Source organism: Chamaea fasciata, unplaced genomic scaffold, assembly GCF_029207755.1.
Source record: "Chamaea fasciata isolate MVZ Bird 193981 ecotype frontalis unplaced genomic scaffold, bChaFas1.0.hap1 SCAF_19, whole genome shotgun sequence".
Taxonomy (NCBI): domain Eukaryota; kingdom Metazoa; phylum Chordata; class Aves; order Passeriformes; family Sylviidae; genus Chamaea; species Chamaea fasciata.
The window spans coordinates 7,611,984-7,636,318 of record NW_027094104.1 but is presented as its reverse complement, the minus strand read 5'-3'; the positions used below and the strand labels follow the sequence as shown (position 1 = coordinate 7,636,318).

The 24,335-nt window shown below is 53.9% G+C and overlaps 1 protein-coding gene across 1 annotated transcript; it reads left to right on the top strand.

Annotated features, from left to right (window-relative positions):
* Positions 1-212: 212 nt before the first annotated feature.
* EVPL (envoplakin) lies at positions 213-23,731 on the top strand. The gene is made up of 22 exons (XM_066200539.1): positions 213-518; positions 6,273-6,372; positions 6,819-6,973; positions 7,646-7,769; positions 8,429-8,554; positions 8,820-8,858; positions 9,604-9,765; positions 10,340-10,447; positions 11,071-11,166; positions 11,400-11,525; positions 12,372-12,518; positions 12,663-12,817; positions 14,081-14,178; positions 14,720-14,901; positions 15,627-15,805; positions 16,212-16,350; positions 16,898-17,091; positions 17,439-17,589; positions 18,175-18,258; positions 18,346-18,456; positions 19,075-19,167; positions 19,923-23,731. Exons 1-22 carry the CDS (start codon positions 445-447, stop codon positions 23,370-23,372), a joined length of 6,093 nt encoding a protein of 2,030 aa, XP_066056636.1. The 5' UTR covers positions 213-444; the 3' UTR covers positions 23,373-23,731.
* The last annotated feature ends 604 nt before the right edge of the window (positions 23,732-24,335 follow it).

Here is a 24,335-nt window from a genome sequence, read left to right as displayed (position 1 = left end):
ACAGATGCTGCAAGGGAGATGCTTTAAAATGTGCTTCAGTGGCTGCAGCGCACTCCCTGCAAGCCGTGTTCCCAGGCTTTTCCTCCCTGCAAAGTGCTCTCTGTCCCTCTGCTGGGAAGCTGCTGCTCGTCTGTGTGAGCCCAAACACTCTCCGAGCCAGGGCGAGGTCTCCCGTTCTCCCTCTGGGGCTCTGCTCTTTCCACCCCAAACTGGTTTTTCGAGTCATTTTTTTTTTTTTCAGATGTGCCTCCATCTCTGCTGCTGCTGCTGCTGCTGCTCACCTGCGTTCGGGGAGGAGCCTCTCCGGAGCTGCTCTTTACTGCGCCGCCGACCGTCCCTCCCTGAGTCCTGTCCTTCCATCCCGACACACCGGAGCGGGGAGCAGGGAGCCAGCGCCCACCACGACCGTGCAGAGCCCGGGACACCAGCTGGGACCTGGCCAACATGTTCAAGGGGGTGAGCAAAAGCTCCCCGAGCAGGAATTCCCCCAGCAGAGGTTCCCCTGTCAAACCCAGCAAGTAAGTGTGACCCCTCTCCTGTGTCTGTGCTGTGTGTGGCCCCGGGGGAGGATGAGGGATGGGTGATCCGTGTTTTTTAAGCCACCCAAAGTGCCATCCCTCTGTGGAGCAGCAGGAGGTTGGGGTTTGCTGCCAGGTGATACCAAAATGTGCTGCCTGGCGGTTGTCCTTGTCTTTGGTGGTCTTTGTGTTCCTTCCCAGTGTCCTGCAGCCCCTGGGATGTGCTCAGAGCTGTGGTCATTGAGCAGGGAGGTGCAACGAGCCCCTTTTGGGCAGGCAGGAGCAGGATAAAAGCAGCCTCTGTGCTTAGGTGGAGCGGGGTCTGCTCGATGGTGAAGCAGATCCCAGCCTGGGTCTGAGATCCTGGGATTCCCTGGCTGTGTGAGGCTGGTGTGATGCTGCCCTGGGATCCCTGGAGAGGGGTGCTCAGCGTGCTGCTGCTCAGGTGGTGGGGATGGGTGAGGATGGGTCTGCTGGTGGCTGCTCTAACCCAGCCTGGGACAGGCCGGGTCTCTCAGGTCAAGTCGCTGAGTTTGCCTCTTTCAGACCTGCTTGGAACAACCTGGTCTGGGGGAAGGTGTCCCTGCCCATGGCAGGGGCTTGGAACTGGGCGTCTGTAAGGTCCCTTCCAGCCCAAACCATTCTGTGATTCTATGAACAAATTCCCTCAGTTCCAAGGGAATAGGATGTGTGATGCTTCCCGAGGATCAGGGAATCTTCTGGGAGGGAGCACTCCTGCAGGGAGATCCCATCCCTCCCTCCAGCTGCTTTGTTGACTCAGGATTATTTTCCACCTTCCTCAGCAATTTTGCATCTTGGCTGATTCCATGGGAATTCTCTGCCCCGCCATGGTTGGAAGCTGAGGAAGTCGCCAGCGGGGTTGTGCTGAGGAGAAGGGGACATGCAGGGTTCAAGGGGGTGCTGGCCACATCTCCTAGGACCACCAGCAGCAGCCCAGGACGGTGTTTGTGTGTGTGTGTGTGTGTGTGGACACCTGTGTGGTCACAACACGGTTCTGGCCCCCAGATGTGCTGTTTTGGGGGTCAAACCCCAGGTCAGCCAACAGCCCCAGAGGAGGGGGTGGCTGGGCAGGGCAGCAGGGCCTGGGGACAAGGTGACCCCACAAAGGTTGGGACTGCCCGGGGGGATGGCAGGAGCTGGGGCCCTGCCATGGGAAGCTTCAGTGGAGCTGAGCACACGCAAACTCATCTCAAAGGCAGGTCTGGGGGCTCTCTGAACACCAAGCTTTGCCTGGGGCCTGGCTGCAGCCTGGAGCTGTGTCAGGCTCTGGTTTATTCAGCTTTACTAGCGCAACCTCTCCACCTTCCCAGCCAGCTTCCAAAGCAGCTTGGGGATTTCTCAGAGGGTTTGGGCAGGCTCTCCCTGGGCATGAACCTCTCAGAATAACTGGAGCTGCATCCCAGCAAGACCTCGGACCTCTTCCCCATGCAGGATGGAGGCAGGAGCACAGCAATTACTGAGCTAGTTGTGCTTGTTTCAGGAGGCACCAACCATCAGACACAGCCTAATTCGCTTGGCCATGGCCTGGGGCTTGGTCAGTGCCCAAAGCAGCTGAGAAAATGAAGGTGGGTGAGTTATCTTGGGAGCAGCCACCAGCACACACTCTGCAGATGGCCCCAAGAAAATGCTGGTGGCCCACAGCCACTCTTGGTGGCTCCAAGGCCAGAGCCTCGGCAGCTGAATTTCTCTCTCTCTGGCGTTCATAATTAGCAGCTGGACCCCCATAGAGGGCTCTTGGTCCCTGGGGGGCTGTGCTGCCGAGCCCCCTGGCTGTCAGGGCCCTTTGCTGTCTCCGGCTGGTGGGTGCATCCCAGGGAGGCATCAGCAAGCACAGGTTTGTCCCTGTTTGAGGAGCATCCTGGATGTGCCCTGCTCTAGGTGCAGGCACTGCGGGGCTGAAAGGGAAAACTCTTGAGAAGGTGGAATTGAATTGGATCTGGCTGGACTGGCTGTGCCTGGGTGTGATTTTAACAAAGGCTGTGGGTGGTTTTGGGAGGTGGATGGCAAGTCATCTCCTGGGATTTAAGTGTCTCCTGGGATTGCTGCTTTTTCCACCACCTCCCTCTGCTTCTCCCCAGTCAGTCTGGAGCAGTGTGGACCCTGGGGACATGCAGGGGCTTGGGGACTAACCCAGCCCTGGAAGGGGGTCAGTGGTGGTCTGCTGGGATCTGCTGGCAAATCAAAATGTGCCAGGACCTCTGCGTGTGTCGGGGAGAACAGACCCAGCTTTGGGCTCTGTGGCCATAAAGCAAAGTCCCCGTGAGGAAGGGACAGAGGAGTCAGGGACTGCAGTGGGTGCTGCTGTGGTCGTGCCCAAAGTGCCCTGGCAGGAGTGACCAGGAGTGGGGGACAGTCCTGCTGCTGCTGAGAGACACCGTCCCTTGTGTGCAGCTGGGCTGTCCAGGAGACAGAAAGTGGTATGAGAAATGAACCAATTAATAATGATAATAATGGTGCTGTGCCTCTCCTAGGCATGAGATAGCCCTAGGGAGGAGGCTGCCCTGGCTCCTGAGGCAGAGGAGCAGGAGGAGCTTTGCCCAGCCTTGCCCTCAGCCGTCCCAGGACTGTGGCTGTACCACGCTCTGCGTGTGGAGCCGAACCCGAATTTCGGGAGGCTGAGGGGTGTCCAACATGAGCTTGTGGCTGCCCATATCCCACCTGATGCCAGGCTGCCTCTCTGCAGCCCAAATGTCAGCATGTTCACCCTGAAATGCAGGGCCCAGCTCTGGCTGAGTGAGAGCTCCTGCCCAGGGGCAGCAGGAACGGGGCAGGGATGGGCAGGGGGACACCCCGAGGAGGGACAGTGATGGGTGGGTGTGTGGGTGGGTGTTTGCATGGACTCCTCTCAGCACACCCCTGCTGCTCCCGTGATGATGTTGTCCAGGAATCATCCCCACTTCGCTGAAAGCCAGGCTGTTTGCAGCAGCATCCTGGTCGCCAACCTCAGGAAAGTGCAGCACAGGCTGGGATGGGCTGAGTGCCTGTGACCAGGAGGTTGCTGACAGCTCTTCAGCCCATAGTTTCGTTGTGGCTCAGCCTAAACAAAGCAGATTCTCGTGCCCAACCTTAGGAACGAAGGGATGGTGTGCCCCAGAGTTTCCTCCAGCCAGAAAGGGAGTGCCAGCAGGAATAAACAGGATTTTGTTGGTGGTCTACCATCCCTGGGAAGGATGGATCCTCACTTCTCCCCTCCTGGAGCAGCACAGAGTTATCCACAGCCACATGACAAACTGGGATGGGCTCAAACAGGACACCCCATCCACTCTCTTTAGGCAGGAGGTGAATTCCGCCCGAGCTCCCGGGGGGACGCTGCCGTTCCCGGCGCTCGGGGAGAGGCTCCGTCCGCCGGGACAGCGGCCAGCCCAGCCCGTGACTCACACTCTCCTCCCTGCGCTGAGAGCCCGGGCAGGAAATTTGGGTGGTGCTCAAGTATTTGCTCGTGGGACACCACCTCATTCCAGGCGTGTCAGGGATGAGTGGGAGATTGTGTAACCTCCTGGGGAGGGGGGATCTCTCAGAGCTTCCAGCCTGCTGCACGCTCAGGCTCACAGGGACCGAGCCCTGGGCTGCTCCCATCCTCCCTGTTGTGCTGCAGTTTACACCTGGAAAGGGCACGGATGGAGTAGGAGGGATGATTAACGGGATATAAAACACAGGTTGTGGCAGGGAATGATGCTTTGATGGTGATGGACGTGCTGCTTGGGCCCTTGAGCTCCACGGTCCCTGGAATCAGACCCTGCAGAGGTGGCGCTGCCGCAGCACAGCAGTCCCCTTTTCCCTTTTTGCTGATGTGCATGCCAGGCAGGAAAGCTGAAGCACGGCTGCCAGCCCCGAACCTCCGGGCAGCTGAGAGCCGCTTTGTGCAGGCCCACGCTTGGGAAATTAAAAACAAGGGAGGAGCTGGGGAAAGGGGGCAGGAGGATGCTGTGAGCAGGACTGCTGGGGCTGTCCCTCCTCTGGAGCCACACGGGCTGTGCTCACTTCAAACGGGAGCTGTGGCATCCGAGTGCTTGGCTTGGGGTGACCACAGCACTCCCTGGCACGATACAGTCACTTGGGGCTGTAATAAATGAACGTCCCAGCATCTGTTCCAGCCTTTGGAATGAACTGTGGAACAGCTGGAGCCACGAGCAGGAGCTGGAGCAATGACAGAGCCATTAAGGGAATCATTTCCCCCTGTCCTGTGTGGATTCAGGGGCTTGGAAGGAAAGCACGTGGCTAAGGGGTAGATGTGTGTGACATCACCTTTCTCCCACCTTCTTCTTCCACCAAAGAGGTACCAACCTGCCCTGAAGAAATGTCCCCCCACTCCAGCTGACCCCCAGTGATGTCCTGTCCCATAGCTGCTGCTCAGATTCTTTCCTCCTGGTCTCAGATGCCAGCCCCAGCACATAATGCACTCAGCCTCTGCTGAACTTTGCCCCATCAGCAGCATTCCGAGGGCTCCATCCCTGCGTGATGCTATCGCTCCACACCCTCCTGCCTCTGCCCACATCCTGGCAGTGCTGTGCTCTCCCTGCCTGCAGGGGAGGGCCGGCACTGTCCTCAAGGGCAGATGCTGTTGGAAACAGCAGGACACGAGGACAAAGGTGGCACGGAGGTTTGTGCTTCCTTGTCCGCAGGGAGCGTTGGGAGCCATCCCATGCCTGGCTGCAGCCTTTGGATCCAGCTGTTCCAGCAGGGGTGCTCATTCCCAAGGCTGGTGGTGGGATAAGGGCTGTGATGGCACCGTTGGTTGCGTGGTGGCACTGAGGTGACAGCAATGGGGAATGGTCTGTCAGGAACCTTCGTGGAACCCTCACCGGGGCAAGGAGGGCTGGTAGGTGTGCCATGGCCTTGGGAATTTGGAGTCCTGGCCCTGTGCAGGACAGCCCAAGAATCCCACCATGTGCCAAGAGCATTGTCCAAACCCTCCTTGAGCTCAGACAGGCTCAGTGCTGTGACCACCTCCCTGAGGAGCCTGTTCAGCACCCTCTGGGTACCAAACCTTCTCCTGATATCCAACCTAAACCTGCCCTGACTCAGCTTCATGCTGTTTCCCAGCCTCTGAAAATACCACTGCGGCACCCAGAGGGCCTTGTGCTCTGCACAGCAAGTCCTTGTCCCCTGCAGCCCAGTCTTGGGGTGGCACTGGGCTCTCCAGTGTCTCCCTGGGGCCAGCTCTGGAGAGCTTCACATGGAGCAGGATGGCAGCTCTGGGTTGGGCTGCAGGGCCACCTGTGCCAGCAGCCAAGGGCAGGCACCCAGGGAAGCACCTCCAAACAGGGTGAGCATGTTGTGCTGCCTCTGCAGGGTGCTCCCCTGGCCTCTAGCTGTCTGTGGCTTTGGGTCTTCCCACCCCAGATGTGGTGTTGGTGCTTTTGGGAACCCTACAGCAGGTTCCCCCCCCTCCCCCCCCTTTTCTTTCCCCCTATTGTTTCTCCCCCCTCTAATTTTTTTTTCCTGAATCCATACAAAGTTATGAGCATCTGCAGCAAGGAGTTGTGCAGAAGGGCTGGGTAGTGTGCAAAAATCCCACCACCACTCACTCTGAACACTTCAGCTCTGGCCTTGACGGGCACTGACCCCCTGAGTGTGTCCGTGCCCTTGGCCACAGCTCAGGCTCTTTCTTGAGAGCCCCAGTGGGCACGGGGGAAAGGGTCGAAGAACCAGGTCTGGGCAGGCCCTGGGCAGCGATGGAGGGGCTGAGATTTGCTCTACCCACCCATCTTGCTGTGCTGTTCCCTCTCTCAGGTCCTCCACAAACGAGCTGGCCGTGCTCATCTCCCGCATGCAGACAAATGCTGACCAGGTGGAGAAGGACATCCTGGAGACTCAGTCCAGACTCAAGCAGGTCAGTTGTGGCAGGGGGTGGTGGGAGGTGAAAGGCTTTGCCTAGAAATGCAGTGTCTAGGACAACGGGTCAGGTGTCTGCTCTGTGCATGCTGCTGCAGGTTTGGGGGCTGACTCGAGGCTGGGGAGGAACAGACACCCCGCAGAGCCTCCCAACCCCTGCGGCTGCATCCTAAGGCCTCCCAGATTCTTTCTGCTCAATGCCTCAGGCTTTGCACAGCCAAGGCTGGCTCACCTATGGCAGCACAGCCCTCCCAGCACCCCCAGAGGCTGCCAGCCTGACCCACAAAGCCCCTGGGAGGGAGGGAGCTGGAGCAGGAGGCTGGGCACCAGGGCTCCTCTGTGGTTGTTGTGTGGAGGATCCCGAGCCTCTGTGTTGCCCAAGGAACGTGTTGTGATGTCCACGTGGTCCAACCAGGCTTTTTCCTCTGTCTCCCTGGCCTCCAGGATTCCAGCAATCAGCAGAAGAACAAGGCTTTTGAGTTCCAGACAGAGAATGCCAGGAACTTGAAGGAAGCTGAGACCCTGCTGAAGGATCTCTTCCTGGATGTGGACCGTGCCAAGAGGCTGAAACACCCACAGGCTCCTGAGATAGAGAAAGAGTGAGTACAGTGGAGGGACTGGAGGGTGCTGAGCAGTTGGGAACCTCCTCAGGACACAGAATGAGCTCCAGTCCTTGCCATGAGTGGTAGTTTCACTCTTCTTCCCACAGAGTTTAGTCTTAAAATCATCTTTTCTGCCAATTTATTATAAAGATACAGGTATGCAGAGTGGATGCCGGAGCAACTGCCCAAGAGGCCCCAGTCTTTTGGGAGCCCTTACAAAAGGCACTAGAAAAATGCAGTTAAATTGTGGCCCCACTCTCAGGGCAAATCCCCTTTTCCTCTGCCTTCCCTAAAATAAATACCTTTAATGTGGGGCAAGCACAGAGTCAGAGGTGGGTGTTGGAGTGGGAGAAGAACTTCAGTTGGCTTCTGGTGCTTTGCTCCCATTCACTTCCAGCCTTTCTATGTAGAAATCAGGAGGGAAGTTTCCTAGTGGGAAGGGACAGCCCTGGCCTCCCTGCAGCATCCTCCTGGGCAGTAATTCCTGAGACATCCCTGAAGATGGAGAGCAGCAGGACAAGTGCTGAACGCTGCTGAAGGAGGCCAGTGCCACAAAGGGACAGCAAAGTACCCTGGGTCTTGTGGGGGTGAAATTTGGGCTCCACAAGGCCCACCTCGGCTCTCCTGCTTCCCAACTGACTCAGGGACCTGTGCCTTTCCCCTTGGCAGCATCCAGCAGCTCCATGACCGTGTGACACAGCTCTGTGCAGAGTACCGCGCCCTCTACGAGCAGCTGAACATCCCCGAGGTGGGGCCCAGGGTGGACTGGGCCAGGATCCTGGACCAAAAGATGGTAACAGCAGCTGGGTTTGGATGTAATCTCCCATCTCCTGCCAGGCCAGATGATGTTTGCTGTTGTCTGTAAGGCTGTGCCAGGCACCGCATACTCAGTGTAATGCAGGGGTGTTGGAGGTGGTGGGAATAATTCAGTGGCTCTGGATGGAAGACAGACTCTCCTTCTACCTCTTAAAAACCCTCTGGAGCACCCTCTGAATTGACCTCTTCAGATTAAGAGTTACCAGAGGGGGATCAGGTAGAGAGTCCTGCTCTGGGATGAAAGGATGGAGAAGGTGATGTCACCTAGGAATTTTACAGCCCTACCTTTCAGGGTTTCACTCTGCAAGGTTTGGGAACATGGAGTGCCCAGACTGGAGCCAATTTGGATTCCCCTGAAAGCTGGATGTTAATGAAGTGCATCCCATGTCACCATGGGCAGGGGGCTGGCTCAGCTCAAGTCTGTAGCCCGGGGTTATGTGGTCTGGTTATCTTTGCCCCTGTGTGTGGCTGGGGAAATGGCAACCAACAGCAATAATGGGAAACGACAAAAAAAATCCCCTCCCTTTCTCCTGGACTGTTATCAGACACCAGATCTTTTCATGCCCTGCCAGCACTGCCGGGGGTTTCCCCCTGAAATGCAGCCTTTTGCTTTAGTGTCTGACTCCTTTTGCACAGAAACAAGTCGATGCAGGACAGTATGGCCCCGGCATGTCGGAGCTGGAAAAGCAAATAGCTGAGCACAACATCCTCCAGAAGGAGATCGAAGCCTACGGGCTCCAGATCAAGAACCTCCGCTCTGGGGTGAGGCACCCTCTGTCCCCTCCTTGTTCTGTCACTCCCCTGGGGACCCTGCTGGCTCTGCTCCCTGTCCCATCTGCTCCTCTGCACGGTGAATGTCCACCCTTGTTCTGCAGAGGGCATGGGGGGCCAGGCTCCTGGATGGTTTCTAAAGCACATTCCATGAATCAGTTCATCAGCATTCACCACATGTTTTGCTAACAGCTTTTCTTTATTTTTCTTTTTTTTTTCGTTCACCTCCTTGGTCTTGACTGTTGTTGTAACCCAGGATGTGGCAGATTTAAAAAGCCAGTACAAGGATTTGCTGGTAAGGTTCTCGGTGGTTTTCTGAGCAGATGGGGTCTTACAGCAGAGTAACACCATCCCTGATGGGCAGGGAATGCCCAGTTCAGAACAGGAGCTACCCCTGGGCTTGCACAGTAAAGTTGTGTCCCTCACATCATTTCCCCATTTCCTTCCCTCCTTGGGATACGTGTAAATTGAAAGAACTCTTGCTATGCTCAGGGCAATGCTGAGGGTGAGATCCATGTCTCTCCTCTTCACGGGTCATGGATCTGCAGTTTCCTCTATGTCCATGAGCACAGGGACCAGAAGGCACTTGGAAATCCAGCCCACACACTGTTCCAAATCAGGATTGCAAATGGGGAGGCTTGCCCTGATCCCTAACAAGGGCTCCAGAGAGGAAATGAGCAGCCAGAGCAAAGGAGGTGGCCAGGAAGAAGGTTCTGGATTTACCCAGCTGGGCCCATGAAGGTCGATGCTGAAAATGGGATTTGTGAGAAATACAGCAGAGCTGGGCCAGCTCTGAGACTGCCCCGGGCACCAGCCCACACCTGGGATTCTGGTTAGACAAACATATCTTGTCTGTGAGGAGGGAGAGGGAACAGCAGCCCCATCAGATAAGAGCCAGTGGTGGCAGATTTCTCACCGAGGTTTCTGGGAATCTCCTGCTGGATGTGCAACAGGAGTGTGGTCCTGGGGAGGAAGAGGAGGAGGGGAAAGGGACTCCCCAGGCTGAGCACTGACACTGTCTCTGTCCTGTGTGTGGGCAGAAAGCTTCCATCTGGCGAGGGCAGAGCCTTGGCAGCCTCTACCACCACCTCCAGGGCTGCACCAAGGAGCTGGGCTACCTGACAGACCAGCAGACCAAGATCCTGAAGCAGGACTGGAGTGACCAAATGATGGATGTCCAGAGCGTGCGTCGGGAGTATGAGGTGAGCCCTCGGGGGGTGGCAGCGTGTCCTGGCCAGGAAAGGCTGGCATGTGGGATCTGCAGGGTGCATCCCAGCCTCCTGCACAGCCACCAACAGCCCTGAGCGTGAGGCTTTCCAAAACAGAGGGGGAAGAGACCCCCTGGGACCATGCTGGAACTAGGAACGAGCTGCTCTGTGTGACCCCTCCAGTTCCCTGAGCTGGCACGAGGGATCATGCATTGGAGAGCTGTCAGGGAGGCTTTCCATGGTCAGAGAGAAGGGAAGGACTCACTGCCACATCAGCCTCCATGGCCACGGTACAACACCCAGCGACTGCCATGTGCTGGGACACAGAAAATGAGAGGGATAATTGCTTAGGAAAATGCTCTTTGAACAAATGCCCTGATGCTTTCTGAGGCCCAAGTGTGTCTCATTTGTTTTAGCTCTGCCTAGCCCCTTCTGTTTTAAAAACAAACAAACAAACAAAGGATGTCTGTGCTTTGGGAACCTTATCTCTGTTATGTTCGGTGTCCCAGGAGACCCCTCTGTGCTCCCTGCATGCTCCCAAGGGTAGAAAGTTTCTTTTCTCCTCCAGGATTTCAAGTCCAGTGAGCTGCTCAGCCAGGAGGAGTTTGTGAACCACCTTCAGGATGATGGGGACAGGATGATTGAGCTGAAGCACCCAGCCATCAAACCTATCCAGGTAGGGAGAGAGGGTCTCTTCCCCAGCCCTGTGGGAGAATGAGAGTGTTTCTGTGGTAGGTCAGAGGAGACCCCTTCACCTCTCCCTGCAGTTAAGTTACTCTTTCCTTCCACGCTGCACTGCAGCATCTTTCTGCCTGCTCCAGCCCTACAGGGAAGCTGAGGGAAGTGCAGGGTCTTCGCCCCTTCCAAAATTTCCAGGAGATAGTGGCCACCATCTGAGTGCTGGGACCAGCTCCTGCTCAGGTGCTCCCACACGTCAGTGCAGCCACCCTCACACTGTTAGGAAGTTCCAGCTTTGACATGATGTGACCTCTCCCAAGGGAAAGCAGCTCCCAGCCTCCAAGGTTGTATTTCCAAGCCTGCAGATGCAGTGCCAGGCTAAGGTGGGCTCTCAGTCCCCAACACCTCTGGAGCTGGGACCACTTGAGAAGTGATGGCTGCTATGTATGAGCCAGGTCCTTCTCAAGGTGGGTCCTCACTCAGGCTTGGATCAAGCAGTGCCTGGGCACAGCTTTGTCTCTGCTCTTCCTCTGATCTCTGGGACTTCTGAGGAAAGGAGACCTGTGGAGGGGGAGGTAGGATCAGCTGGAACCCACTGAGATGTGCTCTGTTCCCCCACAGGCTCACCAGGAAGCCTTGAAGAACGAGTGGCAGAATTTCCTGAATCTCTGCATTTGCCAAGAGAGCCAACTGAAAAGCGTGGAGAGCTATAAGAAGGTAAAAAAGCAAATTCATGGGCATTGGCTCTGCAGGTCAGGCCAGAGTGGGCAGGCAGGGAAAAGAGAGGGGCTGGGGATGGGAGACCCTTTGCTTGCACCTAGTAAAGGTATTTTGGGAAAATGCCCCTCAAAATGTAATCTTTTAGAGGTGTTGGAAACTGAGAGACCCCACTGGACTTGGAGACAGTAATGTCCCCTCATGCCTGACTGTTTCCCTACCCACACCTCCAGTTCCAGGATGATGCTGAGGCTGTGAGCCACTCCCTGAAGAAGATGAGCTCTGACCTGGACACCAAATACAGCAAGTTCAACAAAGACAGCCCTGGGGTGGTGTCAGATCTGCTGCTCCAGCTGGAGGTGAGGCTTTCAGGAGGTGGCACCAGCCAGACCTCAGGGCAAATCCGAAGTTAAAAACTCCCCAATCAATGACAGAGGGGAAGGGGAAGAGGTGGGTGAATAATCCTGCAGGGATAGGTCACCCCAGCTCTGTGCTGGGTAGGGGGAAGCCCAGAAGATCCATGCTGCTCACACTGCCCTGAGATGGCACTGTCCCCATCAGTGACACACAGCCAGGCCCCAAGTCACCATCAGAGTAAAGGAGAAGTGCAGGGAGAAGCCATGTGTTGTCCCTAACATAAGACACTTGGATTAGAGGGCCTGAGCCACTGGCATCCAACCAGGGAAAGATCCTCCCATCTCCTCAGCACTCTCATGAGCCAAGGGCAAGGGAGGGAATAAAGAAATCTGACCTCAGGGGTGAGATGCAGATAGGAAAGGAAGATTTACCCTGGAGAGAGGGAGGGGACACGTTCACCTTGGGATCTTCCCAAGCACACAACACATTTCCCTCTCGAGAGATGCTGGAGTCTTGGTACGTTCTGACACTGGAATGCAGCCACCTCATGGCAGTGTTCCGTTTCTGAAAAGGGAAACTTCTTCAGGATATTTGATATGAAAGTGTGGGTTCACCTCAGGTTAACCCAGGCTGTGTCCTCAACGGCAGACTGGTGAGCAAAGGAAACTGAGGAGAGCGTTGGCTATGGAAAGGGGAAGAAGGGACCTGGAGGGATTGAGAATGGAGAAACTCCTGACTCTACCCCAGAAGGACAGACAATTGGTCGCAGCACACCTGCTGTAGTGTGACCCTCCCCTTCCTCCTTATCCAAACCTGGCCACAACCACCGTCTCCCCTGTTTTGTCTAGAATGAAGAGAAGGTGTTGAAGCAGGCAGAGAAGAGCATCGCTGACCTGAAGAGAAGGAGCAAAGAGATCAGCCCGCTGAAACTGCGCAGGACACGTCCCTCTCAGCCCCTCACCCTGGACACCCTCTGTGACTGGGATGCTGGGGAGGTGAGGGCTGGACTAGCAACGCCCTCAGAAGGGACAGAGAACTGGGTTCTTCTCTGGTTGCTCCAGATCTTGGCTCCACGGTGTGAGGAACTGCCCTAGGGCGAGAAAGCCAAGCCTTTCACTGGGTTTTGTGTCCTCTCCCAGGTGCAGCTGACCAGAGGGGACAAGTACACTCTGAAGGACAACAGCAACCCAGAGATGTGGGTGGTGCAGAGCAGCACTGGTGTGGTCCAGGAGGCACCTTCTGCTTGTTTCTCCATCCCTCCTCCTGACCCCGAGTCCATAGACAAAGTCAATAGGTGAGTCTGCAGCAGGGACCCTGACCCAGAGAGACATTTAGACTCTCTGGGGTCATAACCAGCCTGACTGCAGAGAAACAGCAGCTGGGGACAGGCCTCTCAACTATCTAGTACTGAATCCCTCCTGGAGGGGGATTTTTCCCTGCACCCAGGTGTCTGCCATTCCTCAACACTCCTGCACACTGCACAGACCTCACTGTCAATGAGTTTTCTGGCAGTCAGGCTTGAGTTCTTCACCCAAACATGTGACTGGCATAGGTTTGACTAAATTCATTGCAGAATCAGTCTGGAGCTCGGGACTTGCCAAACAGGACAGAGTTATCTGTGGTATCTCCTCTCAGCCAGCCCCAGCTGGAGACTGAGCAAAGCTCCTTGAGCCCGTGGAGGTTTGCTGCCTGCCTGCTCCGTCAGCTCCTGCCGTTCCCACAGGATGGGGCGGTGGTGCAGGGAGGCTGGCATTGCCTTTTTAATCATGGCCCCAGGTGTTTGGGTAAATCGGTGCTGCTCAAGTGCCGAGGAAAGGCCACAGCCCAGACTCGGAGCTATGCAGGCATGCCCAAAGTGGGAGCTTGGCTCCCCAGTGCCATGGGTGTGATTGCTTCATTGTGTTCCTCATGTGTAACCCTCTTCACACATCCCAGACTATTGAATCCTTTGGATTGATGGGTTTCATGAGTATTTTAAAGTAGAAATTTGGTTCCTATGCACAGAGGGACAGCCCTCATCTGACAGCAGCCAGGCAAGCTGGGAATTGCTGTTTTTAGCACACAGTGTTTAGCTGGAAGGGTCCACGAGAGGGATGAGAACTGGTCTGGTCCTTCCTGTTCCCACTCCTTCTGGCTCCATGAGTCTTTTTTCACCCAGAAATATTTTTTGGTCCTTCCAGCTCTGGCAGATCCCAGCCCTAGTTTCATTAGGCAGGAACCATCCTTACAATTGAGACGTGGCATTTCTAGTGCTGCCGCCACGGAAGCAGCCACTTGTATGTGTTTCCTGCAAAGGCTGCAAAGCACTGCAACCATATGAAATACATTTCCAGCTTTGATAGCTTCTGCTGAGAGTTGGAAACACTGTCTTCCCTGGGAGAACTCAGCTGCTCAAACCAACCAGCTGCTCTCACTGCTGTTCCCTTTCCTGAGGGATGTCTCTGAGTTACAAGAGGCTGCAGGTTCCCAGCCTTTGGGGACACCTTTCCAGCGCAGCCACGGAGCTGCTGCTGTGCTGAGTCCCTTCCTGGCTGATGATGCCCCTCTCTGCTCACAGGTTGGAAGGGGAACTGAGCACGGTGAAGCAGAAGCGAGCAGCGGTTCAGAGCACCCTGAGACGCAGCCAAAAGGAGCAGGTCCAGCCCAGCCAGCAAGGTTTGTCACCTGGATAGTCCAGCCCTCTCCTGAGGCAGCTCTGGAAACAGACCACCCACCCAAGGGTGGGCAGAGGCACCTGCAGAGGTCCCTGTGGGAGGATGTTCTCTCCTCCAAAGGAGATGGCAGGAAAGATGGCAAAGAATAACTGGCAGGATAACCTGATTCCTGCCTCAGCAATTCGCTCAGTCTGCTGCCCTTCTCAAGCCTCTGAGATTGACCCCCAGCTCCATCAACAGCTGGAGGGTATTTAGGATTTCAGGGGGATGTGTTTATCCAGAAACCTTAATTAAAGCTGCTTTGTAATCTGAGTGCCTTGCAGTTCTCTTCCCTAGCTGGGGGCTGTGGGATAAGCAGGCAGCCATGGCTAAATCCCAACCCTGGGTTATCTGTGTTATTCCCACAGCTGTAGTTCAAAGGCTCCCAGCAAAGCTGAGAAGGGATGTGTCTGCATGGCAGCACTTGGCTTTGTCCCTCCTCTGGAGCTGTGGCTCACCATGGCAGAGCTAAAACCTGGGGATTAACCCATGTCTCTCTGCAGCTCTGTCCAGGACCCCTCCAGCAGTCCAGGATGATCCCCAAGCTGACCGGCTCCTCAGCAGCCTGGATCGTGTTGGCAAGGACCTGGTCCAGGTAGAGAAGGAGGTCTTGAACCGAGTGAGGTCTCCTGTGAACTACAGCGACCCCACAGATGACCTTGGCAGGAGGATCAAACAGCAGCAGGTGAGTTGGAGCTGGAGCAGTTTGGTAGTGCTGTGTCCTTGGTCCAAAGCAGGACAACATGGGAATAACACAGCAGATGACAGCTGGTGCTCCAAAAGAGAATACCATGCTGCAGATTTAGGGGTTTCAGGCTGGCTTGAACCCTTGAAATGGGACTAAATGAAACCCTCAGGAAATGCAGGTCTCTCCCTTGGCTCTGGAGCAAGAGGGTCCATTCATGTCAGAGCTGTGGTCCAGGTGCCAGTCTTGGGAATACTGTCACCTTACACTCTGAAGTCTGGAATAAAGAGACTAAGGGATAAAGGGGATTAATCCAAGGGCCAGCTTTGTCTCATCTGATGGGAAGTACAGACTCATAAATGTCAGGAAGACAGGAAAAGAGGCAGTGCCATGGAGCCCCGCTCCTTTCCTCGGAGTCGAGGTCTGGGTTTGCAGTATTTCAGCTTGTTACATCTTCATCTGTGGCTATTTATCAGGCCCTGGCAGCAGGATGGGCTCAGGCAGGTAGGTTTTTTCCATCTCTGTCTATGTGGATCTCTTTCCCACACCCTGCCACTGCCAGACAGCCACAGTCTGGATGGGGCTGTGCCCCAAGGGGCAGCTCCTTATGAGAGGGGCACCACACCCTGAGCCCCACAGCCAAATCCGCCCCTGAGGGAAACACATTTCCACAGCAGCTCTGTTATGGCTGTGTTGGGTGACTGTGCTTCCATCTGGTGTGCCAGGAAACAACAAAGAAACTTGAGAACCTGGGGGCAGCCAAGGATGCCTTGCAGAAGGAGTGTGAGACCTACCTCTCCAAGAAACCCACCAGCACCTCGGCCTCTCAGCTCCCTGTCACGCTGAATGCCCTCAGGAGCAAATACAACGATGTCAATATGCTCTCCAGCCTGTACAACGAGAAGTGAGTGATGGGGATGAGGGAAGGAAGTGTCCTTGCACAGGTGTGCCAACACAGAAGCATGAGAGAAAATGCTTTTATCTATATGAGTGTTGGTTGAGGTCCAGCACAGGTTGGAAACCTCCCATCCATCACCAAAGGCACCGCTGAAGGAGTTCTTGTGTGTAATTTGTGAGCAGATTCCCCCACCATGGAAAATCCACCACAATGGGCGTGTGTCCCAGCTCTGCTTTGTGGTGAACTGCAACATATCTGACTTGTGAGCAGCATGACAGGGGTGTGAGTGCACGCTGCTTGTTCTCTGACATGTTGCAGAAGCTCTAATTTTGAGCAAGGTTAAACATCAAAGGAAGAAAAGAAGAATGGGGTTTCTGTAGCTAACCTTATCCTTCATTTTCCCCTTTCCCAGGGCTAAGGCTGCCCTGAACCTCGAGACTCAGATTGAGAACACAGACAAGATTGTGAGCACGTTTGAGGCCAAGCTGGCTCAGGACAGCATCATTCCTGCATCCCCCAATGCCCTGCAGGATCGGGCCAATGACCTGCAGGTAGGGGAACATCAGGCTTCTCATTCAGGGTGGGAGATCCCTGAGCTGAGGGTGCAATGTGAGAGGAGCTGGATTTATTTGAGCGCCTTGAGGAACCAGTGATGAAGCCGTTTTGTAGACTTGTTCCTTGAAGGTTTAATGTTAGTGTTGCAGGCTGACCTGCTCTCACTGGACAACAAAGCACTCTGCCCTTTGTCCCTTCCCTTTGTGGTCCCTAAAATACATCATGTCCCTCTTAGCATCTAATCTCTCCTGCTCTCACCTATCCCTAATCTTCCCTGCTCCCAGTCTCCTTGCCCCATCCTTGGCACCCACAGTGACCTGATGTTTTGCCTTCCCCAAAATTTCTCAGTGCACTGTCCAAGCCACCTTGCATCCCAGCTTCCCTGGTGAATAACGCCTTTCTGCTCCACCTCTTCCACCTTGCACGTCACTCGGAGAGCCTGACCAGCCCCCAGTGCTGCCCAGTCAGTGACACAGAAAGGAGGGTGTTTGGGTGTTGCTGTGACTGATGCAAACACAAGGTGTCTGTTTTTGTCCCCTGCAGAAGATGAGGCGGGACCTGGTGGCCCAGGAGGACTGTGTGCTGAAGCTGAACCGGGGGCTCAAGGATGCTGAGCACAGCTGCAGTGCTGTGCAGAACAACTTCCAGGAGTACTGCCCTGACCTGCCCCGGCAGAAGCGGGAGGTGCAGCTCCTCAACGATCGCTACCACGCCGTGGCCGACCAGTTGGATCAGCGGTGAGGACCTGTGGGGTCATCTCTGCTCTGCTTAGCTAAGGTGGACTGAGGCAGGGGTCACAGCCCTGAGTATGTTCTTCATTGCAGGGCCCTGATCCTGACCACAGTCCTGTAATACTGAGGACCAGGTGTGTCCTGCTGTGTAGTTGCCACCTTCCTATTCACAGCACAGGCTTTGAGCTTCCAGAGTTGTGCTCCCCACTCAGGCATCAGTTGTCACCCCCTTGTTTCTGTTATCTTGATGTTTGTTGTGGTGATGTTTTCACCTTTCACCTTCCTTCCTAGGAACTTGCACATGAATCTTTGCCCTTCCCCTTAATGTTCCTGTCCACTTTTGTGCTGCACAGAGAGAAGACCCTCAGAAACATCAGCCTCACCTACCAGCAGTTCCAAAACTCCAATGAGAACCTGATGTTCTGGATGAACAACCTACCCAGGCACCAAGTGAAGACCACTGATGGGCCAAGCCAGATCAATTACAAGCTGCAGGCACAGAAGGTGTGTTCCAGGGCAAGAACAGCCTGGAACTTTACGGGGATGGGGCAATTTGCTTATGAACAGCACATGCAAAATAGTACCAGCCACCTCCTAGTTGTGTGCTCCCCCATCACAGTGAATGAACTAGAGAAGGATTGCAGCCCACGGATGGTGTTGCCTGGTGTATCTCACCTTGCTGGGTTTATCTACAGTGCTGGTGTCCTCATCTGTGCCAGTCACCTCCAGGTTGAAATCATCTCTACGGACAGAACACTTTCAGATCCTGAAATATTGCACCTTAGGTTGAGATGCTGCATCCAGGTCCTTCATTTTTCTCTCCTTGAGCAGACTCTAAGCTCACTAGCTCAGACAAGGAGTTGTGAAGGTCTCTGTGTTGGCTGCTATTTATCTTATTTGTGATAAAACCATGTGGGAGGTCCTGGGAAAGTTATAGCACTGCTGAGATACCCTAAACCCCTGGAGACTCTTCCTAAATGTCTTCCTGTTCCCACTATTCCCTCAGCTGAGCTGATTCTCTAGGCTGCATGAGTATTACTGGGCAGCTGGATTTCAGTGTGTCCTTAACACCACGTGTGTCTCCTGCAGAGGCTGGTGGAGGAGATCCAGAGCAAGGAGCCTGAGAAGAACGCCCTGATCAGGCTGTCCCAGAACGTGCAGTCCACACTCAATGTAAGGATGGGTTTTCCCATTTATCACTTCCTTAGCATTTCATCCAAGAGATCCCACCTGATTCTCGTGTGTCTCGTGTGTGAACAGGACTATGAGCTTGAAGCAGGCAAATACAGCTCTTCTCTGGACCCTTCCCTGACCGACTCGGCTGCAAAAAGGCTGCGTGTGACCCCCCTGCAGGAAAGCATCCAGGCCCAGGTAAAATGTTAAGATGAAGGCAAGGAAACCATTGTCCAGCTCATTACCCCTGCCCCAATGTCCTCTGCAAGGCCTTAATTCACTCTCACAGCCACCACTGTTTATGGTCCTAATCCCAGCGTCAGAGTCCTCAGGGATCCCTTTGTGCCTGGGCCAAAGCAGCATGTGAGATCCTGAATTAGGGTTGTGCCTGGCACCTGGGTTGAGATTGCTGATGTTGCCTCCTCACCACATTGTGTATTAAAATAAAACTTACAGGGTAGGTGTGTGGGGAGAGGAAGGAGCCGCAGCTCCTCTGTGCTCTTCCCAATTACACCCCAATTCTCCTGCATCACCTTAAGGCTTTTGCTAGCTGCTGTCCATCTGTGAATTTGGAAGACTGGACCCTGTGTAGGCCTGCAGGCATCTAACAGGCATTCAAATAACAGGTACAGGATCTCCTGCATGAGTCCCTAGACTCTGTCTCTCTCTAAAGAGTCAATGGGAAGACACTAATCCCTAGAACTGTGCCATACACAAAAATTCGTCCAGGCTGAAAGGAGGTGTGGCAGAGTCTGCCATGCAACAGAGCAGTGTCCGAGTGAGGGCACAAGGCTCTCACCACTCTTTCTTTTGCAGGAAAATGATGTCACCAAGCTCTACATGGAGCTGGCAGCAGAAAACAAACAGCAGCTCAGCCGGCTGGAGTTTGCCAAGAAGATCATTGAGAAGGTACCAGCTTTCAGCTCATTGCAAGATTGGGGTACTCGAGATTGGGGTTCAAATCTGCTCAGCCTGGGACTCCCCCACCCCTCCCTGAGTCTCCACAGCCAGGTGTAAGGAAGGACAGGAATGGAAGCCTCTCTGAGAAAAAGACCACAAGAAACCACAGTTTCACTGACACTGATCTTGGGTTGTGACTCATCAACTCTGGGGGCCCTCAGCTCATTACTGAAGCTGTAGTTTATGCTTAGAAAAAAAAAAAAAGATTAGGGCTTTTAAGTCCAGTTCTCTTAGCCATAGCTATTCAACAATCACAGACTGAAAAATTCAGATTTGTTTGTGGGTGTGTCTGGAGTTTAGTGCTCACAACCTTCTGGAAACGATTCAAAGCAATTGGATTTTTACACCTTTCTAAGGTTTGAACCACCTGCAGGAAAGGTCTCAGGACCGGGTGACTTTTAGTGGGTTCAGGAAGCACAAGAGATTAAACTGGGGACTGGCTGTGATGCTCACCCTTGGCTGCAGATACAAGAAGGCAGCACAAAGCACCTTTCTGGGCTGCTGCAGCACCTCCATCTCAAGGGGAAGACTCACCAAGTCAGTTGCTTGAGATGACAGGATTGTGTGCTCACTTTCCATTTACAAACAGCCTTATTTGAAGACTGTGTGAGGATTCTGTGCCAGTTTTGTCTCCCACCATGCCATGTCATTTAAAAGATCTCTGAGTCACCTTAAAAGAGTGATTTTTTTTTTCTCCCTTGCAGAAGGAAGTGCATGAGGACATTGAAGCTGTACATGAGCAAACCCAGAAAGCTGAAAACAAAGCCACAACAAGCAGGGAATCTGAGGGGTTGAAATCGCAGCTGGAGGAGGAAAGGAGGAAAGTGGCCAGGATTGAAGAGGACCTGGAGGAACACAGAAACAAGCTGCTGATGTTGAAAACTCAGAAGCCCATTGAAAGAGTGGAAGAAAAAGAGGTGATTGAATACTACAGAGACCCACAGGTGGAGAGCAACCTGTCTAGGATGGTACAGCAGATTGAAGAGGAAGGCAAAAAGAGGCGGAACCTGCAAGAAGACATTGATGTGATGAGCCGTAAGCTTGCCCAGATGGAGAGTGAGAAGAAGGTCGCTCCTGCCCAGCTTCTCACCAAAGAGATCACAAAAATCGAGAAAGATCCAAGCCTGGATGGCCAAGCAGCCAGTCTTCGTCAGGAGATCAAGCGTCTCCAGGAGGAAAGCTTGGCTGCTGCTTCTGAGCTTGAGCAGCAAAAGAGGGAGCTGCACATGCTGGAGCGAAAGCAGCCCAACATCCGAGAGAAGGTGGTGGTGAAGGAACTCATCAAACTGGAGAAAAACCCAGAAATGCTGAAGTCTGTTAGGACCCTGCAGTTACAAATCGATGAGGAATCCTTCAAAAGAAAGTCTGCAGAAGAAGCGATAGTGAAAGTGAAGAACAAGATTGAAGAGGTGGAAAGACTGATTGAAACAGCAGAACCCAAAATTATTGTTAAGGAGGTGAAACAGGTAGAACAGGACCCAGAGTTATTGAAAGAGACTTCCAAGCTTAAGACTCTGATTGAAGAAGAGAGGAGCAAAAACTTGATGCTGACAGGTGAGCTGGGAGAGCTGCAGAGCCAGTACAGCATCGCAGAGAAGCAAAAGCCCAGGATAGAGGTGAAAGAGAGGGTCAATGAGATCTTCCTGGTGGACCCTGAAACAGAGCGGCAGATTGCACACCTCAAAAGGGAGCTGCAGGAAGTCACTCTGAAAAGGACTAAGATTGACAATGAAGTGGAAGAGGCGTTAGCAGAGCTCAAAGTCCTCAGGTCACAAAAACCAGAGGTGGAGTTTAAGGAGGTCATAGAGGAGGTAGTGAAACATGAAAAGAGTCCAGAGATTCTCAGAGAAATTGACAGGCTGAAAGAGCAGCTCAATGAACTTGTGAACACCAATGGCAGGACCCAGGAGCAGCTCATTAGGCTGCAGGGGGAAAGGGATGAATGGAGGAGGGAGAGATCCAAGGTGGAAACCAAGCTGGTCAACAAGGAAGTAATCCGCTATGAGAATGATCCACTCTTGGAAAAAGAAGCCGATCGCCTGCGTCAGGAGGTCCGTAACATGTCCCAGAAGAGGAGAGCTGCAGAGGATGCCATCTATGACCTCCAGAATAAATACATGCTACTGGAGAGGCGGAAGCCGGAGGAGAAGGTGGTTGTTCAAGAGGTGATACTGACCCAAAAGGATCCAAAGCTCCGGGATGAGCACAGCAGGCTGAGACGCAGTCTGGATGAGGAGGTGAGCAACAGGCGTCGCCTAGAACGCGACGTGCAGCAGGTTCGTGTGCTGGTGGAAGAGCAAGAGAAGTTGCTCAACTTTCAGGAGGATCGAAGCAAGAGGCTTGCACTTGAGAAGGAGATGAGACAAATTACACTGAGAATAAAGGAGCTGGAGGAGAGCCCAGCTCCAGTACAAGAGAAAATCATTATGGAAGAAGTGGTCAAGCTGGAGAAGGATCCAGTCCTGGAACAGTCTGCCAGCAGCCTGCGCTTGGAGCTGGACCGGGAGAAGATGGAGGTGCTGAGCTTGCAGAGAGAATGCAAGAACCTGCAGGTGCAAGTCGATGTCCTGCAAAAAACGAAATCCCAGGAGAAGACCATCTACAAGGAGGTGATTCGAGTGGAAAAGGACAGAGCGCTGGAGAGTGAACGTGCACGCATCTGGGAGCTGCTGAGCAGGGAGAGGGGAGCCAAGCAAAAGGCAGAAGAAGAGGTACGGCGGCTCCGGGAAAAGATTGAGAGAGCTGAAGGCATGAAGAGGACATGGGCTCGTGAAGAGACGGAGCTGCAGAAAGCCAGGAACGTGGCCATCCAGGAGAGAGCCAACTTGGAGAGTGAACTGCGGGAGCTGGAGAGGCAGAAGCAGCAGAAAGTCCTCTTCCTTCGGGAGGAATCCAAACTGCTCAGCCAGCGGACTGAGAGTGACAGGCAGAAGAAGAAGCAGTTGGAGCATGAGGTTTCCCTGCTGGAGGCAGACATCCTTAGGGAGAAGGACCAGATCTACAACAAGGAGAGGTTCATTCGGGATCTCCAGTCAAAGGTCAACCGTGAAGAAATCAATCATGAGACCCAGATGAGAGAGACGAACCTCTCCACCAAGATCTCTATTTTGGACCCTGACACAGGGAAGGACATGTCCCCTTACGAAGCCTATAAGCGAGGTATCATAGACAGAGGCCAGTACATCCAGCTGCAAGAGCTGGAGTGTGACTGGGAAGAAATCACCACCCTGGGCCCAAATGGGGAGATCTCACTTCTCCTTGACAAGAAAAGTGGGAAGCAGTATTCCATCGATGATGCACTAAGGCTGAGGAGGATCACAAAGGAGGAGTACCAGCTGTACCGGGATGGCAAGATTCCCATCTCTGAATTTGCCTTGCTGGTGGCTGGGGAAACCAAGCCTCCCTCGTCCCTCTCAATTGGCTCTATCATCTCCAAATCCCCACTCACATCACCCACCACCCACCAAACCCAAACCTTCTTCCCCCCAGCCTCACAGAAGGGCATATGTGATGACACGTCCCCCATCGCCGGGGTGTATGACACCACCACCAACACCAAGTACAACATCAAAACTGCCGTTGCAAAGAAGCTGCTCGATCCCATGACAGCTCAGAAGCTCCTGGAAGCCCAGGCTGCCACAGGGGGCATCATAGACCTCGTTTCCAGGGACCGGTTCTCGGTCCATAAGGCCATCGAGAGGGGGCTGATTGACAGGACCTACATGCAGAGACTGCTCAATGCTCAGAAAGCTTTCACAGGCATTGAGGACCCAGTGACCAAGCGAAGGCTGTCTGTGGGGGAAGCAGTTCAGAAGGGTTGGATGACCAAGGACAGTGCTTTCCCCTACCTGCAAGTCCAGCATCTCACTGGAGGGCTCATCGATCCCAAGAAAACCGGTCGCATCCCTGTGCTGGAAGCTGTCCAGACGGGGATGATAACAAGCAACCTGGCCAATAGGCTCCAGGATGAATCCAACTATGAAAAAGATCTCGTTGACCCTGTCACTAAAGAGAAGATGAATTACAAGGAGGCCATGGCCCTCTGCCAGAAGGATTCTGTGAGCCACCTCCTGCTGCTCCCAGCCGCGTCAGAGGGGTATCAGCGATACCACCAGGCCAGCCGTTCCCCCAGGCTCTCGCGATTCAGGCACTGAATGGACCAAGGCAGATACTGGGGCTGGTTCCTTCAGGAGTTCATCCCTTCAGAACACTTCTCCCCACAGAGGCAGCAGGCTCACAGGAATGGAGCATCTAGAATTTAGGGCTGCCTACCCTTCTCTCTTAGCTACCTGCCTCCCAACACAGCTCGGCGAGGAAGAAAACATGGTCATGGGCCTGCCATGGAGGGGTCCCCACAGCCCTGGGTGCTGTTCCCTGATCAGCCCAGAGAGAGGTTGATTGGGAGAACTTCACAGGCAGTAGGTTAAACGTGGCTATGCCCAGAAAGCGGGGAGAGCCAGAGTGTTTTCCAGTTGGGTCATTCTGCATGCAATAAACATAGCAAGTGAGTGTCTGTGGCTGTGTTGTCTCTGCAGGCTGTGGCTGAAGGCACAGTTACTCCTCCCCCATGCAATCCCATGCCCTGCAGCCCAACCCACAAAGGTATTGCAGACTCTTGCTTTCCCTGATCTCCCAGCATTGAACCCCCTAAAGTGTCCTTCTGCCTATGAGTCCATATTTTTAAAGATTTTATTATATTTGTCTTTAAAACTGAAAACCAACAGGACTTTGCTTCCCGGTCATTTGGACACTTCTAAAAGAGGAACCCAAACACCAAATTGGTGCAGTCCCACCTAACTGTACTGCAAAATCTGCACTTGCTCTTTCTTTAGGTGAACTAAAAGGAAGTTATTCCTCTGTGTAACTTCCACCACTCAGTCCTTCCTGAAACAAGCAATTCTCATATCCCAAATGTTCTTTCCTAGTATCTACCCTACTGTGGAGCAGCCCCTGGGTTTACGAGATGAGAAAATTACTTTCTATCCATATCAGCTGCTCCTTCCCATCTCCCAAGGGCTCTTTTAGCTGATGTTATTCAGGAACTCAAATACACCCGAAATAATCCATGAGAGTAGAGGTTTTCTTCCCCTCCTTCACCCCCCAGACCAGCAGCATAG